General features: G+C 37.7%; 1 protein-coding gene across 1 annotated transcript; it reads right to left on the bottom strand.

Annotated features, from left to right (window-relative positions):
* On the bottom strand, positions 3,401-3,823 carry LOC107636440. The gene has a single exon (XM_016339948.1). The coding sequence runs from the start codon at positions 3,821-3,823 to the stop codon at positions 3,401-3,403; it is 423 nt and encodes a 140-aa protein (XP_016195434.1).

Raw genomic sequence — 22,442 nt, 5'->3', positions numbered from 1 at the left:
CCAAAGTGAAGTATCACCTCAAGTAATGGAGGAATCATCGAACTAGCGACGCTAAAAGAGCGCTTCATTGAGAGGCAACCCAACCTAAGGTAGTTTTCTTTTCATTTGCATTTTAATAAAAATCACAAGTAGTTTCCCCCGTATTGCGAGGAGCTAAGTTTGGTGTTACACACCAAAACAATACAAGAGTAAGTGTGTAATTCTAAGTTTGGTGTTCCACCAAATATTTCAGTTAGAATCACACTACACTCCTTCAAGGGCAAATTGCTAGATCCAACCAATCAGGAGAACCACTTAACAGTAGTTAGTTCATAGTTGTCTTGCTGATAACAACACATGAGATTTTTTGCATGTATTCAACCTGCTGTATTAGGCAAGGAACTAAGTTTGGTGTTCACACACTAAATTAAGTTCCAAAATTAACAAGCATACATGCATACTAACTATCTCTCAAGTCCTTTGGGGACAAGCAACTTCCAATAACTTTGCAGGGATTCAATCAATCTTTTGGAAAAACAGTGCACCATCATCCAAGGAAGCGAGGAAGGATACAGAAGCTATGGAGGATGACAACAAATGGGTAGCTGGAAGGCATCACCAAAAGGTTGTATTGTTACTTGATTCCATATGCTTGGAAATACTCAATTTGGAAGTCTGAATGTGCCCTTGATTAATAGTCACTCTTTAAGCTTAATTCACTAGAATTTGATGTTTGTTTTTGCTTAGGTCTATGATTGCTAGTCAAATTGCCTGTTTTCAATTCCATCTTGCTTATTGTATGCTTGTCTTTTTTTTAAGCTAAATAAAAAGAGATGTTATGAAAGACCAGAGTGGAGTTCAATTTGTGGAGTAAGTTCTTAGATTTGTGGTGTAGTAATCACTTAGCTAAGTTGGTTCACCAACAAGGTGGGAAGGCAACTATCTGTCCTAAATCATATGCATGAAACACATCCCATGAGACTAGCTAAATAATAAGATCCTAATAAGAAAAAGGAAAAGAACAATAAGAGTTGAAAAAGAAAGAAAAGTTAATAAAGAATAAGGCTAGGCACCAAGGGCTTGAATCTTGAGGGATGTGTCTGTGGTGCTCTTATACCAAGGATCTGCTTGGATGAATAAGTTCTTAGGAGTGCTTCATCACTTGGTAACTTGGGTTAACTAACCCGGGATTATCAACTGAAAATCCACTATCAAGAGCAACCTTGCTACAGAATATTTAGTAACCCAAAGAGGTGCTGGACACCAAGACCTCAAGGGAAGAAAATAACAAACCATGTGCCTGTGGTGTGCATGTATGGGGGAGTGAGACTTGAGGGAGTAAGTCCTTAGGGGTGTTTCAACACCTAGCACCTTGGACCAACTAGTTTGGGAGTGTTTGCTGAAAACTTATCTTAAAGAGTCGCCCCCCTCACAGAACCCTTAGCCTAAGGAAGAAATGAACCTTGGAAAGACAAAGGGATCAAAAAATAAAAGTCTCAAAGGGTGCAATCAAGTGAGTATTCCAAGGCATGATAAAGGTCTAAAAGCCAATAAAGGAATGAAACTAAGTTGCTATGCATGAAACCCCATAAAACCAAGAATATGACTTCCACAATAATGATTCATTCATCTTGTCATTTCATTCATCATTCTCTTGTTCCAGTGCTTACTTAGGGACAAGCAAGCTTTAAGTTTGGTGTTGTGATGCCAGGGCATTTTGGCCAGTTTCACTGACCTTTTCTTTATGGTTTTAGGGTAGTTTCATGCACTTTCTTAGGAAATAAGCAAGTTTTGGGTAGAATTTCATTTACATCTTGATTCAAGCTAACATTGTTATTTTTATATTAGCTCATATTGGCCACGTTAAGAGCCACGTTAACTCAGTTAACGTGGACTCTAACGTGGGGAAATAAAAGAATGACCAATGTTAGTGACACTCACCTTTGTCACTAACGTTGAGCTAAGCCACTATGAGCTACGTTAGTTGCCACGTTAACTCAGTTAACGTGGACTCTAACGTAGAGGGAGCAAAGAATCGCCAACGTTAGTGACACCCACCTTTGTCACTAACGTTGGGATGAGCCACTATGAGCCACGTTAACTCCCATGTTAACTACATTAACGTGGAAGCTAACCTGAGTAAAAGGGATGATGAGCCAACGTTAGTGACACTCCCCTTTGTCACTAACATTGGAGATGGCTAGCAATACCACGTTAGAAGCCACGTTAACCTAGTTAACGTGAACTCTAACGTGGGAAGTAGGGGCATTTTGGAACGTTAGTGACAAAGGTAACTGTCACTAACGTTCTCGAACCCACACTTTCACTTAACGTTAACGCCACTAACGTCCTAAGCTAGAATCCCTGCCTACTTCACACTTTCTCTCTGCAGGTAAAGCTAAGCCCACTGAAGAAGATAACTGCTTCAACTCAAGATCCAAAGGCCCATATCCAAGACTTGAAGAGCCAACTAGAAGATCAGAAGAATAGTATAAATAGGGAGAACTTTGAACTAGAAAGAAGAGCTTTTGGCATTATTAGAATTACTCTCTGTATTTTACTTTCTCTGCAACTTTTAGTTTAATTCTCAGAATATACTATCCATCTATGCTTTTCATTCCCAGAGCTATGAACAACTAAACCCCTTTCATTGGGTTAGGGAGCTCTGTTGTAATTTGATGGATCAATAATAGTTTTCATTATCCTTCTTCTCTCTTTTCTCTTGATTTTACTAGAAAGATTTCAATCTTCATCCAATTGAGTAGTTATCTTGGAAAAGAAGCTATTCATACTTGGATCTCTTCTGAACCGTGGAAGAGGAATGAAGAGATCATGCTAGAATTTCTTTCTCATGTTGGACCAAATTGGGGTTTGGGCGGATATGGTGACATATAATTCTCCCAATACTTTGATTTGGAAATACATGTGGTATAATCAGTGACCACACTTCATCTCTTCTCATGAGCAATTAGACCAAGGAATTGGCTATTGATCTGATTTGAGAGATTGAATTACGAAGGAATTGGAATTCAATCACTTAAGATTGCCAAGGAGATCAATGAATGCATTAATTGAGGAAGAGATGAAAATGAACTTGATCCGGAGAATGCAATATCTCCTAAGCCCAATGAACTCCCTATTTCTGATCTTACCCATTCTCTTTACTTTATGCCATTTACTTTCATGCTAAACCCCCCTTCCCCATTTAAGATTCTGCAATTTACCTTCCGTCATTTATTTTCTGCAATTTACTTTCCCGCCATTTAATTTCCTGCAATGCTCAACCTAATTTCTTCTTAGCTCATCTAGAATATTCTTCCAATTAAAGTTGCTTGACCAATCAATCCCTGTGGGATTCGATCTCACTCTATTGTGAGTTTTTACTTGACGACAATTCGGTATACTTGCCGAGGGAGATTTGTTAAAGGACAAGTTTCCGTGCATCATGCCCATTGGCCTTGAAGATATCCGAACTTGAGGGATGGCACAAATGGTAATCCCCATAGGGTTCCGCCTTCACTACTTGATATGGGCCTTCCCATTTTGACCTTAGTTTACCAGGCAACAATCTCAATCTAGAATTGTAAAGAAGGACAAGATCACCGGCCTTGAATTCTTTGCCTCTTATGTTCCTATCATGGATGGCTTTCATTTTTTCCTTGTAAAGTCTAGAGTTCTCATAAGCTTCAAGCCGCAAACATTCCAACTCCGCTAGTTGTAGCTTCCTCTCAATTCTGGCTCCACCCAAACTCGGATTACACTCCTTAATGGCCCAATACGCCTTGTGCTCTATCTTCACCGGCAAATGGCAAGCTTTGCCATACACCAACCGAAAGGGACTCATGCCAATTGGTATTTTGTAAGCCGTTTGGTAGGCCCATAATGCATCGGTGAGCTTGGCACTCCAATCTTTCCTATTAGGTTTCACAATCCTTTCCAAGATGTGTTTGATCTCCCGATTGGAAACCTCGGCTTGACCGTTTGTTTGTGGGTGGTAGGCCGTGGCTACTTTATGCATGATGCCATATTTCCTCATTAATCTATCCATTCTTTTGTTGCAAAAGTGTGAACCTTGGTCGCTCATGATTGCTCGTGGCGACCCAAATTTACAAATGATATTATTTCTCACAAAAGAAAGGACCACATTAGCATCATCCATCCGGGTGGGTATTGCTTCCACCCATTTGGATACATAATCAACGGCGAGTAGAATGTAGAGGAAATCATTAGAATTTGGGAATGCCCCCATGAAGTCGATTCCACACACGTCAAAGATCTCAAAAAATAGCATAGTTTGTTGGGGAATTTCATCCTTCTTAGAGATATTACCAAATCTAATGCATTGAGAACAAGATTTACAAAAATGAGAAGAGTCCTTGAAAAGAGTTGGCCACCAAAAGCCACAATCTAGGATTTTCCTTGCCGTTCTTTGAGGTCCGAAGTGGCCTCCTTCTTCGGAGGAGTGGCAAGCTTCCAAGATTGAGTGGAATTCAGTTTGTGGAATGCACCTCCGAATTACTTGGTCCGCCCCACATCTCCAAAGGTATGGGTCGTCCCACACATAGTATTTGGATTCACTTTTTAGCTTATCCCTTTGATGTTTGGAGAGATTAGGTGGGAAGGAGCGAGATACTAAGTAATTAGCAATTGGTGCATACCAAGGAATGGTTTCCGAGATTTCATTCAAGCCCTCAAAGGGAAATGAATCATTGATAGGAGTAGTATCGCCTTTTGTATGTTCAAGGCGACTTAGATGGTCCGCCACTAGGTTTTGCGTACCACTCCTATCCTTGATTTCCAAATAAAACCCTTGCAACAATAAAACCCATCTAATCAATCTCGGTTTGGATTCCTTTTTAGCCAACAAATACTTTAATGCCGCATGATCCGAGTACACTACCACCTTTGAACCAAGAAGATATGCTCGAAATTCGTCCAAGGCAAAAATAATGGCCAAAAGTTCTTTTTCGGTAGTAGTGTAGTTGGATTGGGCTCCATCTAATGTTTTTGATGGATAGGCTATGACATATGGATTCTTACCCTCGCGTTGTGCTAACGCGGCTCCCACGGTAAAATTTGAAGCATCACACATTATTTCAAATTGTCGACTCCAATCTGGCCCTCGCACAATGGGAGCTTGGGTCAATGCTACCTTGAGCTTGTCGAAAGCCTCCATGCATTCCTTGCTTAAATCAAACTCAACATTCTTTTGTAGCAACCTTGAGAGAGACAATGCTACCTTGCTAAAATCCTTGATGAATCTCCGATAAAATCCTGCATGTCCAAGAAAAGAGCGGACCTCCCTCTCGGAAGAGGGGTAAGGCAAACTAGATATGACATTAATTTTAGCCGGATCTACGGAGATACCATCTTTGGAAACAATATGTCCTAAAACAATGCCTTGTTTGACCATGAAATGAAACTTCTCAAAATTTAAGACAAGGTTGGTTTTAGTACATATTTCTAAAACTTTTTCAAGACTATCCAAGCAATGATCAAAAGAATCACCATATACCGTGAAGTCATCCATGAATACCTCCATGCATTGCTCTAGAAAATTCGCAAAGATGCTCATCATGCACCATTGGAAAGTTGCCGGTGCATTGCATAAGCCGAATGGCATATGCTTGTAGGCATAAGTTCCAAAAGGGCAAGTAAATGTTGTTTTTTCTTGGTCCTCTAGAGCAATGTGTATTTGGAAGTATCCCGAATAGCCATCTAGAAAACAATAATGAGATTTACCAGATAATCGATCGAGCATTTGATCGATAAACAGAAGTGGAAAATGATCTTTTCTAGTGGCCGCATTCAACCTTCGGTAGTCTATGCATACTCGCCAAGAGTTTTGCACCCGTGTTGCTATGAGCTCCCCGCTTTCATTCTTAATTGTGGTTACCCCGGACTTCTTAGGCACAACTTGAATGGGACTTACCCATTCACTATCCGAAATAGGGTAGATGATGTCCGCCTCAAGTAACTGTGTTACCTCTTTCTTGACAACCTCCAAAATAGTAGGATTTAATCGCCTTTGAGGTTGTCTCATGGGTCTAGCTTCCTCTTCCAAAAAGATTCGGTGCTCACACACTTGGGGACTTATCCCCACTAGATCCGCCAAACTCCACCCTATTTCCATTTTGTTCTTCCTCAAAATACATAGCAACTTTTCTTCTTGTTGAGGATTTAGTTCCCTTGCAATGATCCCCGAAAACTTGTGGGCTTCATCAAGGTATGAGTACTTTAGGTGGGGCGGTAATGGCTTCAATTCTAGCATTTGGTCTTGGCTTGTCACTTGAACTTCTCCACTTGGATCTTCACTATTTCCTTCAATCATATGTTTCTCTTCTAGCTTTGCATAATGCACCTCCGCCACAATGTTGTCAATTAGATCACACCGGAATATGGAATGGTTCTCCAATGGGTGCCTCATTGCTTTTTCTAGGCTAAAACATACAACTCTCCCATCTATCTCGAATGAGTAGGTTCCCGAATGGGCATCCAACTTGAATCTAGAGGTCCTCAAAAATGGCCTCCCAAGTAGGATAGATGACGCCCTCTCGGATTCACTTGGTGGCATCTCAATGATATGGAAATCAATTGGAAATATCAAACCCTTTATGTCGACCAACACATCTTCCGCAATACCCGACACGGTTATTATGCTCTTGTCCGCCAAGACAAACCTAGCCGCCAACCGCTTCAATGGTGGGAGCTTCAATAAATGATAAACAGAAAGAGGCATAATGCTAACGCATGCACCAAGGTCACACATACAATCAACGAATTGGACTCCATCAATGATACAAGAAACTAAGCAAGGACCCAGATCAACACACTTTTCCGGAATGGATCCCATCAAAGCCAAAATGGAACTACCCAATGGATGGTTTCTAACTCATGAATCCTATCTTTGTTCATACACAAGTCCTTGAGAAATTTCGCATATTTAGGCACTTGATGTATAGCATCAAAGAGGGGGATAGTTACCTCCACTTTCTTGATCATCTTCACCATAGTTGGGTCAAGCTCCACACGCTTCTTAGCCTTTCTTGCCAAAGTAGGAAATGGAATTGGTTGGGCCACTTCCTCTAAAATTTGCTCCTTTCTAGGGACTTCACTCCTTGGTTGAGGGTCTTCATCTTCAACTATTACATGTGACTCCTCCTCCTCTTCAATTTCTTCTATCTCGACTCCATCTTCCTCTTGAGCAACTTTCATTAGGTTAGGTTCTTTTGAGTCTCTTTCCTTCAATTGCGTTCCGGACCTCAAGGTTATGACGTTGATGCCACCTTTGGGGTTGGGTAAAGGTTGAGAGGGTATGGCACTAGATGTTGAGGCTTGAGGAGTGGGAATAGAAGGTGGCTCCATGCGAGCAATGAGAGCTTAGAGAGTAGAAGTGAGGCCATTAAGACTTGAGTTGAGGGTGTTTTGGAGTTCCTTTTGTCCTTGGAGTATGGATCGAAGTGTGTCATCTTGATTTGGAGATTTAGAAGGGTAGGTAATTTGTGGTGCTTGGGGTTGGTTGGGTGGAAGTGGTTGTCTATGAGGTGGTATGTAGGTTTGATAGTTTCTTCCTTGATTTGGTTGTTGGTTTGGAGGGTTTTGTGAGTAGTGGTTTGGTGAAGTGTTGTTGTTCCATCTTTGGTTGCCTCCATTGTCCCTTCCTCCTTGTTGATAATTGTCCCGCCAATTTTGGTTGGAGCTATCCTGCATCCTTGATTGGAGTTGTTGCTCCCTTGGCTATAGTTGCCTCCTTGTTGGGGGTACCCTTGGTTATAATTTCTCCCTTGGTTATGATATCCTTGATTAGAACGTTTATAGTAGGGGCGATCATAAAAGTTATGGGTAGCCGCTAGAGTGTTATCTTCTTGGAGACTTGGACATTCGTCCGTGTAGTGGGAGTAGCATGAGCAAATGCCACACACTCTTTGGGGGACCAATTGTTGACATTGGTGGTTTTGAGGAGAAGGTTGTTGTTGAGATAAAGGTTGTTGTTGATTCACTTGGAGTTGCTTTAGAAGGCTTGTCATTTCACACAAGGTCTTAGTAAGGGTAGCGGTCTCACTACTAGAAGAAACTTCATTTACGGCCTTTGGATGGTTAACTCTCCGTCTAGCATGTTGAGTGGACTCGGCTAAGTTGGTAATGAGTTGCCATGCCTCCTCCGCCGTCCTATACTTTGACAAAGAACCGTTGCTTGAAGCATCCAACAAATTCTTATCTTGCTCCCTCATGCCTTGGCACACATAGCTAAGCAAGACTTGAGTGTCAATCATGTGGTTGGGACATGAATCAAGAAGTTTGCGAAACCGTTCCCAATATTCATACAAAGTTTCCATCTCGCCTTGTACAATACATGAGATCTCCTTCCTTAGCTTGTCCGTCATTTCCACGGGCATGAACTTGTCAAGGAATTCTCTCCTAAGTAAATTCCAATCGGACACAACATCACTAGGTAAGGTGTAGAACCACTCCTTGGCTCTTCCCTCAAGAGAGAAGGGAAAGGCAAACAACCATATAGCCACTTCATCGGATCTTTCCCGCCTAGTAATCTAGCATACACCATGAAAGTCCTTGAGGTGTCTAATTGGATCTTGTGCGGAAAGTCCATGGAACTTTGGTAAGAGATTGATGAGAGCGGTCTTGAGTTCAAAGTTTGCATTCAAGTTGGGATGAAGCACATGTAGAGGTTGGAGAACAAAATCTGGTGCACCCGCTTCCTTGAGAGTAACTCTTCTTGGAGCGGCCATGTTGTCAAAACCTAGATCAAAGAAAAACTATTAGTAGTATCAACAGAAGAGTAATTGGTGCCTTCATTGGATGACGATGAGATGGTTGGTGAATTGGTAAAAACCTTTTCACCTTCCTCAAAGACCAACCGCCTCCGAGCTTGCCTAATATGAAGTAAGGTTCTTTCAATTTCCGAATCAAAGGGTGCTAAGCTCGGATTTGGTAGTGAACGTGTCATACAATGAAGGAGATAAGAAACTCAAGACATCAATTGGCATCTAAGTAAAGACTAATCCTAACTATCAATCAAACAAGCAAACAATCAATTAAGAGAGAAATGCAAGTATTCACATATCAACATATTCACACTAACCAATAGAATTGCACACATAAGCAACTCCCCGGCAATGGCGCCATTTTGATGAACGTAAATATTCTTATGCCGGTTAGAAACTAATGATGAATCCGATCGTGAGTATAGTCTAACCAACACACGAATACCGCATCAAACAATTCTAAAATCTATTCGTTCTCCCTAGGAATTGCTTTAGAATGTGCATCATTAATTAGGAAAGCTTTTATGGTTTTGAGAATTGGTGCAAGAATTCAAACTAGCAAGGCAATCAACAATTAATTGAAATAAAAGCCTTGGCCAAGGGTAAGCATTGGAAGTTCCATCATTATAGTTTCCTTCAATTGTGAATAGGATCGATTGTTGCTTTACTTAGTTAACCCCCAAACAATGGAGGAAAGTCAAGTGAGAGTAACTAAATTGAGTAACAAGTTCTAGTCTCACCCTAGGGAAGTCTAGCTTTAGTGCACTCCAAGTCAATTAGCAATTCTCAATTCATAATCTACAATTGATATCAACTACTCAAGTGTCTCCAATAACTCAACTCCTAAGTCAAGTAAGAGAAATCTACTCCGTAGCTAAAGTTGTCATTATCACAAACAATTGGTAGGCAATTATAGAAAATATGATGAAATTGAGAGAAGAGAATTGAATCAATGCTATCTAATCCAAACAATCATCAACAATCAAACAATTGAATGAAGCCTCAATTCATTAATCCAAATTCAAAGTAACAAAATGAACCAAATCTAGATCTAAGGAATTGAATCAAAAGAACATCAATTAAGAGGAGAAGAAGAGTAGATCTACACTTGTAGCAAAACAAAAAAGTCAATTATCAATGGATCTCACCAAGAATTCCAAGGAAACTTGCAATGGAGGATGAAAACCTAGAGAAAAGTTGGAGCTTCTCTCTCTAGAAATAAAATGTAACTAACTTCCTAAAATATCTCCAATTATGACTAACTATCCTAACACACCTAATCCTTGGTCTTCTTAAGTTTTTCCCTCCAAAATCTGCTCCAAAATAGGGCCTGGGAACCCCCTGAAATTGCTGGGCATGTGTTTCATTTAAAAAATCATGTGTGCACATCGACACGTACGCGCACTGCACGCGTACGCGTCCTTGGGCTCTTTTGCGACCTGCGCGCAGGCGTACGGTGCACGCGAGCGTCATAGGGGATATGGCCCAACCATATAGGCGCGCCGGCTCCTCGCTCGGCTCCACTACGCTGGCTCTGGATGAACGCATCCACGCATACACGCACGGTGCGCGTGCGCGTGCATGTGCAAATTCAATTCTTTGATTTTGTTTCATGCTCCTTCCATTCATGCATGCTTCCTTCATTCCTCTTAGCCGTTTTTGCCCTGTAACTTCTGAAATCACTCAACAAATAGATCAAGGCATCTAATGGTAATTGAGGAGGATTACAATGTATCAATTTTTGATGCAAAAGAAGCACATTTTCATCTATGAGGAAAAAATGGGAAAGAGACACAAAATTATGCAGTTTTATATGAATAAGTGTGGAAGATCATTGATAAAACCCTTTGATTCTACGCATGATAAACCCTAAAAACGGGGTTTATCAAGTCTATTTAGAGAACATGTCCGGAGGGCATTGCCTAGTCAGTAGCTTGAATCTTTCTAAGACTTCAGAAAGTGTCTCACTATCCTTTTGTCTAAAGATCTGAACTTCCGCCCTCAGTTTAGTCAGCTTAGTCAGAAATCAAGTGACCACCTTGTCCTAAGTATACAGACATTCCTTGGGTTGTGAAGCTAACCACAGCTTTGCTCTATCCCTCAGAGAAAATGGGAAGAGCATGAGTTTGTATACTTCAGGATTCACTCTGTTAGTCTTCACAGTATCACAAATTTGCAGAAAATTAGAAATAAACTAATTTGGGTCTTCATGAGAAAGTCCATGATACTGGCAATTTTGTTGCACAAGAGTGACTAGCTGAGGCTTCAGTTCAAAATTGTTTGCAGCTATAGGAGGCACCCCAATACTTTTGCCATAGAGATCTGTATTGGGAGCAGTGTATGAGCCAAGCACTCTTTTAGGTTGCTCATTCTCATTCAGATTTGCCTTATTGGCATTCACATCACAATTCTGATCCATGCTCAGATTTTCACTAGCCTTGTAAAGTCTAGCTTATTTCAAACACCGCTTCAAATTCCTTTTAGGTTCAGGATCGAAATCTATAAGAGGTTCCTTGTCCCTATTCCTGCTCATAAATAGACAGAAGACAAGAAAAGTGGGATTCTCTACGTCAGAGTGCAGAGAATTTCCAGTGAGGTAACCTGTGTAAAGAAATAAAATAAAAATACTAAATAAACTAAACAATAAAATTCAAAAATTGTAATTAAAATTTGGGTAAAATTCTCAAAATTATTAAGAAAAATAAATAAGAAAAATTAAAATAAAAGTAACTAGGGAACACCAAACTTAATTTCAAAAATTACGGAAAAATAATAGTACTAATTTTCGAAAAGTGTAAGCATAAATTAAATAGAATTAAACTAAAATGCCTAATATAAGCAATCAAACAACTAATAGTTGTCAATCACAATCAATCCTCGGCAGCGGCACCAAAAATTTGGTGTGGAATTTAAAGTCCACAAACTAACCGGCAAACGCACCGGGTCATACCAAGTAATACCTCAGGTGAGTGAGGGTCGATCCCACAAGGATTGATGGACTAAGCAACAATGATTGAGTGATTTACTTAGTTAGACAAACAGAAAAGAGTGTTGAGAGTTCAATTGCATCAAACAGTAATTCAGAGAATCAGAGAACAAGCAGTAAATTGAGGTGAAATAAATATGGAGAAAACAGTTAAGGTTTCAGAGATATCTATCTTCCAGATTAACTTTTCTTACCAACTATTTTAATCATGCAAGATTCAATTCATGACAAACTATATGTGACTAAACCCTAATTCCTTAGACTATGTTAGTCTCCTCTAACCTTCATCAACCGCCAATTCCTTGGTCACTTAATTCCAATTAGAGGGTAAAGTTCAATTCTAGTTTATATTCCACAGAAACCCTAATTACCCAAATATAAGAGGATTATATGTCATGTATCCCATTAAGTCCGGATAATTAGAAATTTACGAAAAATTGTTTTCAAGCTATTGTTCAAGTAAAGAGCTTTTCCAAGTTATACAAGAACTCAATTAGAATAAGGGTCATACTTCCGTTCCACCCAAATTCATAAGATAAAGAATGAAAACAATTCTTGAAATAGAATCAGTACATGAATTAAAATAGAAAAATAACAGTATCAATCCATATAATAGACAGAGCTCCTAACCTTAATAGTGGAGGTTTAGTTGCTCTTGGTTCTGAGAGAAAATTAGGATTCTGAAAAATTGTAAATTGCAGAATGAGGTGAGAGAGAAAAGAAGAGCCCGAAGGGCTGATTCTTTTTCCTTTTATATCTAATCCTAATTAATGTAAAATATATTTCCTAAAACTAAATAACATATTTTCCTATTTAAAAATAAAATAAAAGATTAAATCAAAATAAAATAACTCTTCGTGCATCATGTCTTGGACGAATGGGGACCACTTGATATGCTAAAGGTGGCGCCAAACTTGGTGAATCCAAGTTTGGCTTCATTGAGTCCGCATCCAATCTTCAAGCTGGCACCAAACTTGAGTAACCTCATGTTTGGCTTCAAGTTATACGTATGCACTCCTTGCTGGCGCCAAACTTGAGAAATCTCAAGTTTGGCTTCAGCAAGCTAGCATGCGTTCTTCAACTCCCTTTGGTTGGCGCCAAACTTGAGGTTTCTCAAGTTTGGCTTCAGCCAACCTGTGTGCCATCTTTCAAGTCCTTTAGCTGGTGCCAAAGTTGAGGTTTCTCAAGTTTGGCTTTAGCAGGATAGCAAGTGTTCCTTGGAGTCTTCTTGGTTGGTGCCAAACTTGGAGGATCCAAGTTTGGCTTCAACGAGTCAGCAAGCAATGGGTTTGTGTAGTGCTCCTGGTTTTCGTGGTGACTTTGTTTCTTCACACAAACTCTGTCAAATTCGTCCAAACGGTACTGATAAGAAAGTTTCAAATGCACGGGTTAGGAACTTGATTATCAAAATGGAATTGGCATTGTAAGTATAGTCCTAACCCAACAAATTGTCCATTAATCAAATTGGAAACTCACAAGATGTGTCACAATTCAAAACTAATTCAAAACCGAGAGTATTTGACTCCCGAGTCGTCTCCCAATGAGTACTTTAGAGCAATGAGTGTGGAAATCCGGTTGTAGTGATTAAGGGGTTGTCAATGAAGAAATGAACATATAAAGCAATAAAAGAACATACAAAATTGTAATGATTGAACTAATGAAGAAATTAAAGAACCGACTATGTAATATAAACAAGTAAAGTATAAAAGAGATTAATATAGAAGTGTATGAAAAATTGAAAGCATAAAAAAGAGTCTTAGCTTGGAGTGAGCTAAGGGTCCTTTCCTTTTTGGAACCACAACTATCACAATTATGATGGATTAGTCTCACTTGATCAACCTTCACATCGAAAAGTAAGTTAAATGAGCATAAGTGTTCTCAACCCACAAATCCTAAATTGCTTGCTAATTGTCTTAGCAACAAATTAGCGTTAGTGGGAACAAGAACAATTAACAATCTAAGAATTGAAACTAAATGTTGCACTTGATCAACCTCCAATTGCTCACTTTACCCAAGCCAGGAACCAAAAATTTAGCCTAAAACCATGTTTGAAATTTTGTCAAACACTTGGTGGGCAAAAACCTTAAACATGGAGAAAATGAGAAAAGGCTTGAAACTAAAAGCAACAATTGATCTCAATCAACAAGAATAACACAAGAAAGCATGAAACAAACATCAAACATCAAATTCATCAACAAGAAATTGAAATTGCAAGAGAAAAGCAAAATTGAACTATAACTTGAATTAGAAGAAAGAGTAATGACAATGTAACTATAAAGAATAATAACAAGAGAATACTTACAATGAAAGCTAGCAAAATCCAAGATCAAAAATGGAAATGGCACTTAAAGGTAAAACCCTAATATAAATCCTAATAGAGATTATGAAAAACTTAGAGAAAAACTAAACTAAAAGCTTCCTACCACTACTCCTAAACTATACTAATGATATGCTATGTTATGTCCCTCATTTCCCCTCCAATATGAGCTAGAAGACTTCAGAAATGGGCCTCCAAAGCCCCAAAATCGCAATTCACGTGCTCTTTTAATGAAGCCATGTGCGGACACCTGTGCGGATGCACAGATGCGTGCGTCCGCACACCTTGCGAAAAATCCCGTCCTGTGCGTACGCACAAGGAGCCATGCGCACGCACACTAGGCGATGCTTGAATGGACGCGCGACGTGGTCGAAGCAATCCACGTGCTCTGATTAGGCAGCTGTGCGCAGGCACACGTCTTTGAACTCATATCCTTTAATTCTTCATGTTTCCTCCACTTTGTATGCTCTTCTTCCATTTTCTCCAACCCATTCCTACCTTATACACCTGAAATCACTCACAAACAACATCAAGGCATCGAATGGAAGGCAAATGGAATAAAATAGATTAAATTAGGCACAAAAGAGTATATTTTCATAATCAAGCGTAATTTGGGAGGGAAGTTCAAAAGCATGCTATTCAAGGGAATAAGTGCAAGTTTATATGATGAAAATCCATTCAATTCTAACCAAAAGTCATCATCAAATATGGATTCATCATGTACCTAAACTAATTAGAACTGCACACAACTCAAAGTAGCATTCATAGTGGCTAAAATATATTTAAATCTTGATTAAACTTAACAATTCAAATGCAAATTCGCTAGGAAAATATAGAAGAGATGCTCACGCATCATGGCCCGACTTGTGGGCTTATAAGTCTTTAATTTCTTGTAATAGTTTATTGTCTTTTTGAACACTTTACCTTTCTCTTAAGTTGTTTGTTCACAACTTTTATGCAGTAATGTTCAAAAACTTTATTAGAGTTGCAAAGTATACTTTCGTTAAGGTACAGTTTGTTTTGACTTTTGAGTCCTAACAAGTTCGATAGTTTATTAATTTCCTTACATTTGTCTGACTTCGAGTAATCAACCTTTATTAAGTTACTTTTACAACTCATTTTTTATCCGTCTTGTTTGAGGTCGCTTTGTACGAGTTGTTTGTATAACTTTTTACACTAACTTGTACCTCATTGCTTCATCTTTGCCAACTACTTTTAGGTTGGGCAATAATTTTTTTGCATTTTATCGAACTTAAATTAATGTGTTTGAGATAGGAAAATTTTTTAAAGAAATAGTTTAGGAATCTTTATTGATGTTTCGGAAATTCCTTTACAAAGCATACCAGGAATTTGGGTATTCCTAGCTCCCGTATTGGTGCCTCGTTAAAAAACCCTTGAAATTGGGAAAAAGATTGCACTGATAGTGAAGGATTTGTTGTGTCGGTCTAGAATTTCTCTTATAGAAATAAGAACTTCGTTGTAAGCATAGCTCCAAACCAACAAACAATTCTCACATAAAAAATTTGGTTGTCACAAGTACAAACCCCAGTGAAAATTAACCGAAGTATTTAAACCTCGGGTCGTCTCACAAGGAATTGCAATGAAGTGGTCAATTATTGGATATGAAAATGCAAGGGGGTTAGATTTGGTAAAAAGGACAAGAAGATAAATGGCAAGAAAATAAAGCTAGTAACTAAAGAAAGCAAATAACAAAGAGAGACATTCATGGCAAATATTGAGATCATAGGCTTTCTATCCTAGTCACTAATAACAATAATTAACAAGAATTTATCTTATTTCGTCATCTCTAACAATAGAAGAAGGTATAATATTATCTTCACACGAGAGAAAGTCAAATAAGACTAGCTAATCTCAATCCAAAAGTCCTAATCAACTTACTAATTGAATTAGCAAAAGACTAGCATTAATAGAGACAATATTATCTAACAACTCTAGATCACTGATGATCGGTTTTTTATACGGTTCAGAATTTCACAAATGAAATCTCGTTGCAAGTATAGTTCTAAACCGACAAAGAATCCTCACATGCAAAAATTTTGGTTGTCACATGTACAAACCCCAATGAAAATTAACCGAAGTATTTAAATCTCGGGTCGTCTCACAAGGAATTGCAATGAAGTGGTCAATTATTGGCTATTAAAATGCAAGGGGGGTTTGTTTTATAGTTTGACAAGAAAAGTAACCAACAAGAAAGTAAATGATAAGAACTAATAAAATAAAGGAAAAGAACTCTTGGCTAAGACATGGGAAATTGAGATCACCATCCTTGTCTACAAACCATATATTGACAACTATGTGGAACCAAGATCATTAAGTTTACTTCTATACTTGAAGTATATCAAATAGCTTGATCAACATCAATCCATAAGCCCTAATCTAGCTACTAATTGACTTAGTAGTAGGCTAGTGTCAATGGTTATCAAATTGACCACTAAGGGTTCTCAAATCACCAAATCAATTAGACCCAATGACTCAAGTTTACCCAATTTCCTTAGCCTAGGCCAAGAGTCAAGAAAACTACTCAAAAACTAGTGGAAACATTTTATCAAAAACCTAGCGTGCAAGAAAAGTAAACATCACAAAATGTAAGAATTAATGAAACCCATAACTAACATACGCAAGAAATCAACAATAACAATCAAGATCAACATAAAAGAAACATGGAAACATAAATTGCATTAAAAGGGAATCAAGATCCAACAATGGTTCATCAACACAAAAGAGAGCAAAATAAGAAATTAACAAGAGAAACTAAGAAGATTAAGACAATAGAAAACTAAAATATAATGAGAATTAAAATCAAAACAAGAATTGAAAGAGAAATTTGAGAGTGATTAACCTAACTTTACCCTAATTTCTATCCTAAATCTAGAGAGAGGAGAGATCCTCTCTCTCTAGAATTCTACCTTAAAACATGATGAAAACTAAACTATGGCAACTTGGTTCATTCCCCCTTCAATCTTTGGGTTTAATAGCATCAGAAATGAGTTGGATTGGGCCTAAAATGAGCTAGAAATCGCTGGCCACGTTTTGCCCAAAATGATCCATGCTGATCCTGCGATGCGTGCAAGTGATGCATGCGTACGCATCCTTAAATGCCAAGAAACTATGGCAAATTTTATATCATTTTGAAGCCCCAGATGTTAGCTTTCCAACGCAACTAAAACCGCCTCATTTGGACCTCTGTAGATCATGTTATGATCGATTGAGTAGGAAGAGGTCAGGCTTGACAACTTTGTGATTCCTTCATTTCTTCATGAGTTCTCCCACTTTGCATGCTTTTTCTTTATTCCTTCAATGTAATCTTTGCCTTCTAAACCTGAAATCACTTAACAAACATATCAAGGTATCGAATGGAATTAAAGTGAGTTAAATTTAGCTATTTTAAGGCCTAAAAAGCATGTTTTCACACTTAAGCACAAATTTAGGGAGAATTACAAAACCATGCTATTTCATTGAATAAATGTGAGAAAAGTTGATAAAATCCCCCAAATTAAGCACAAGATAAATGATGAGCGGATAATTTATACCCTTTTTGGCATTGTTTTTACATAGTTTTTACTATGTTTTAGTTACTTTTTATTATATTTTTATTAGTTTTTATGCAAAAATCACATTTCTGGACTTTACTATGAGTTTGTGTGTTTTTCTGTAATTTCAGGTATTTTTTGGCTGAAATTGAGGGATCTGAGCAAAAGTCTGATTCAGAGACTGAGAAAGGACTACATATGCTGTTGGATTCTGACCCTCCTGCACTCGAAGTGGATTTTCTGGAGCTACAGAATCCCAATTGGCGCGCTCTCAATTGAGTTGGAAAGTAGACATCTTGGGATTTCCAGCAATATATAATAGTTTATTCTTTGCCCGAGATTTGATGGCCCAAACTAGCGTCTAAACGCCAGCCAGAGACCCTTTTCTGGCGTAAAATGCCAGAACTGACACCAGAACTGGAGTTAAATGCCCAAACTGGCATCCAAGCTGGTGTTTAACTCTAGAAATGGCCTATGCACGTGTAAAGCTCAATGCTCAGCCCAAGCACACACCAAGTGGGCCCCGGAAGTGGATTTTTGCACTATCTGCACTTAGTTACTTATTTTCTGTAATCCCTAGTAACTAGTTTAGTATAAATAGCACGTTTTACTATTGTATTTGTATCTATCTCTGGACATTTAGTCCTTAGACTTTGACTTTGGAGGCTGGACATTCGGCCATGTCTATACCTTTCTCTCTTATGTATTTTCTACGGTGGAGTTTCTACACCTCATAGATTAAGGTGCAGAGCTCTGCTGTTCTTCATGAATTAATGCAAGTACTATTGTTTCTGTTTCAATTCACACTTACTTCTTCTCCAAGATATACTCTCGTACTTAATTCAGTTAAGTCAGAATGAAGGGGTGACCCGTGACAATCACCCACTATCTTCGTTACTCGCTTAGCCAAGATCCGCGTGTCTGACAACCACAAGCGGTCTACATGATGTTCAACATAGTCATTGGAAGACAGTTAGAGTATATTCTCTTGGATCTCTAATCCACGGACCGAGTCCGTGAGATTAGGATCTTTGTGCTATAGGCTAGAACCAATTGGCAGCATTCCTGAGATCTGGAAAGTCTAAACCTTGTCTGTGGTATTCCAAGTAGGATCTGGGAAGGGATGACTGTGACGAGCTTCAAACTCACGAATGTTGGGCGCAGTGACAGTGTGCAAAAGGATAGATAGATCCTATTCCGACGCTAGTGATAACCGAGAGATGATTAGCCGTGCGGTAGCTGTACCTGGTATTTTTCATCCGAGACGATAAATCCGACAGTTGATTAGCCGTGCAGAGGCTGTACCTAGTATTTCTCATCCGAGAGGATCATACAGCTTGCCATGGAAGGGAGCACGCATAGTTGGATGAAGACAATAGGAAAGCAGAGGTTCAGAAGCAACAAAGCATCTCCAAATGCTTATCTGAAATTTCCACCAATGAATTACATAAGTATCTTTATTTTATTTTATGTTTTATTCATCTTTTAATTATCAAAACCTCATAACCATTTGAATCCGCCTGACTAAGATTTACAAGATGACCATAGCTTGCTTCAAGCTGACAATCTCCGTGAGATCGACCCTTACTCACGTAAGGTATTACTTGGACGACCCAGTGCACTTTCTCGTTAGTTGTATCGGAGTTGTGAAAAGTGTGATCACAATTCCGTGCACCAAGTTTTTGGCACCGTTGCCAGGGATTGTTCGAGTTTGAACAACTGGCGGTTCATCTTGTTGCTTAGATTGGGTAACTTTATTTTATGTTTAAGTTTTTATTATTTTTATTTTCGAAAAAAATACAAAAAATTTTAATAAAATCATAAAAACCAAAAAAATTTTGTGTTTCTTGTTTGAGTCTTGTGTCAAATTTTAAGTTTGGTGTCAATTGCATTTTTTTTAATTTTCTTAAAATTTTCGAAAATTCATGCATTATGTTCTTCATGATCTTCAAGTTGTTCTTGATGATTTTCTTTGTTTGATCTTTACATTTTCTTGTTTTCTGTCTTTTCTTGTTTTTCATATGCATTTTCGAATTATTAGTGTCTAAAGTTTAAAAATTTTTAAGTTTGGTGTCTTGCATGTCTTTTTTTCTTAAAAATTTTCAAAAATATGTTATTAATGTTCATCATGATCTTCAAAGTGTTCTTGGTGTTCATCTTGACATTCAAAGTGTTCTTGCATGCATTATTTGTTTTGATCTTAAATTTTTATGTTTTGCTTCATTTTGTTGTTTTTCTCTCTCCTCATTAAAAATTCAAAAGTAAAAAAAAATATATTTTCCTTATTCTTCTCATAATTTTCGAAATTTTGAATTGACTTGGTCAAAAATTTTTAAAATTTAGTTTTTTCTTGTTAGTCAAGTCAAAATTTCAATTTAAAAACTTTATCTTTTCAAATCTTTTTCAAAATCAATTCTTTTTCATTTTTTTATGATTTTTGAATTTCATTCTAAAAATTTTTCAAAATCTTTTTCATTTTTCTTTTAATGTTTTCGAAAATTTTAAAACAAATTTTTCAAAATCTTTTTCTTATTTTTATTTCACATTTTCGAAAACTTTACTAACAACTAATGTTTTGATTCAAAAATTTCAAGTTTGTTACTTTCTTGTTAAGAAAGGTTCAATCTTTAAGTTCTAGAATCATATCTTTTAGTTTCTTGTCAGTCAAGTCATCAACTTTAATTTTAAAAATCAAATCTTTTTAATTTTTTTTCAATTCTTTTTCAAAATAAATTTCAATTATATCTTTTTAAAATTTTAATTTCAAAATCTTTTTCTAACTTCTTATCTTTTCAAAATTTATTTTCAAATCTTTTTCAACTAACTACTTGAATTGTTTGTTTTAATTTAAAAAAAAAAGTTTACTATTTCTTAAATTTTTCAAAACTACCTAACTACTTTTCCACTTCTAATTTTCAAAAATCACTAACCACTTTTTCAAAATTCTTTTTAATTAACTAATTATTTTAAATTCTAATTTTATTTTATTTCTGTTAATATTTTTTAAACTAACTTAATTAATTAAATAAAAATAAAAATATTTTTCTTTTCCTTCTTCTTAAAATTCGAATACTCTCTCCCTTATCTCTTTCTATTTATTTATTTAATTACTAACAGTTCTCTTCTACTAATAATTCGAACCCCTCTCTCTTCTCTCTGTTCGAATTACTCATCTTCTCTCTCTTCTCATTCTTCTATTCTTCTATTCTTATACTCACAAAAAGGAATCTCTATATTGTGAAATAGAGGATTTCCATTCTCTCTTTGTTCTCTTCTTTTTCATATGAGCAGGAACAAGGATAAGGACATTCTTGTTGAAGCTGATCCTGAACCTGAAAGGACTCTGAAGAGGAAGCTAAGAGAAGCCAAAGCACAACACTTTGGAGAGGACCTTACAAAAAATTTCGAAAAAGAAGCAGACATGGCAGCCGAACCCAAAAACAATGCTAGAGATGCAAGGAAGATTCTTGGTGACTTTACTGCACTAACTTCCAACTTCTATGGAAGATGCATCTCAATTCCTGCAATTGGAGCAAACAACTTTGAGCTTAAGCCTCAATTAGTTTCTCTAATGCAACAGAATTGCAAGTTTCATGGACTTCCATTGGAAGATCCTCATAAGTTCTTAGCTGAATTCTTGCAAATTTGTGACACTGTTAAGACCAATGGGGTTAATCCTGAGGTCTACAGACTTCTGCTTTTCCCTTTTGCTGTAAGAGACAGAGCTAGGATATGGTTGGACTCACAACCTAAAGAAAGCCTGAACTCTTGGGAAAAGTTGGTCAATGCTTTCTTGGCCAAATTCTTTCCACCTCAAAAGATGAGTAAGCTTAGTGTGGAAGTCTAAACCTTCAGACAAAAGGAAGGTGAATCCCTCTATGAAGCTTGGGAAAGATACAAGAAATTGATCAGAAGGTATCCTTCTGACATGCTTTCAGAATAGAGCATCTTATGTATATTCTATGATGGTCTGTCTGAATTGTCCAAGATGTCATTGGACCACTCTGCTGGTGGATCTCTTCATCTGAAGAAAACACCTTCAGAAGCCCAGGAACTCATTGAAATGGTTGCAAATAACCAGTTCATGTATACTTCTGAAAGAAATCCTGTGAATAATGGGATGACTCAGAAGAAAGGAGTTCTTGAGATTGATACTCTGAATGCCATATTGGCTCAAAATAAAATATTGACTCAGCAAGTCAATATAATTTCTCAGAATCTGACTAGAATGTAAGCTGCATCCGGCAGTACTAAAGAAGCTTCCTCTGAAGGAGAAACTTATGACCCTGAGAATCCTGCAATGGAAGAGGTGAATTACATGGAGAATCCTATGGAAACACCTATAATCCTTGATGGGGAAATCAACCAAATTTCTCATGGAAGGATCAACAGAAGCCTCAACAAGGCTTCAATAATAATAATGGTAGGAGAAATAGGTTTGGCAATAGCAAGCCTTTTCCATCATCTTCTCAGCAACAGTTAGAGAATTCTAAGCAGAGCCTCTCTGACTTAGCAACCATAGTCTCTGATCTATCTAAGACCACTCTCAATTTCATGACTGAAACAAGGTCCTCCATCAGAAATTTGGAGGCACAAGTGGGTCAGCTGAGTAAAAGAGTTACTGAAATCCCTCATAGTACTCTTCCAAGCAATACAGAAGAGAATCCAAAGAGAGAATGCAAGGCCATCAATATATCCAAAGTGTCTGAACCTATAGAGGAGGAAGAGGCAGTGATTTCCAATGAGGAAGATCTCAATGGACGTCCACTGACCAATAAGGCATTCCCTATTGAGGAACCAAAGGAATCTGAGGCTCATACAGAGAC

The sequence above is a fragment of the Arachis ipaensis genome, chromosome B04, assembly GCF_000816755.2.
Source record: "Arachis ipaensis cultivar K30076 chromosome B04, Araip1.1, whole genome shotgun sequence".
Taxonomy (NCBI): Eukaryota; Viridiplantae; Streptophyta; class Magnoliopsida; order Fabales; family Fabaceae; genus Arachis; species Arachis ipaensis.
Note: the sequence above shows the minus strand (reverse complement) of the source record. Positions and strands in the feature narration are given on the sequence as shown.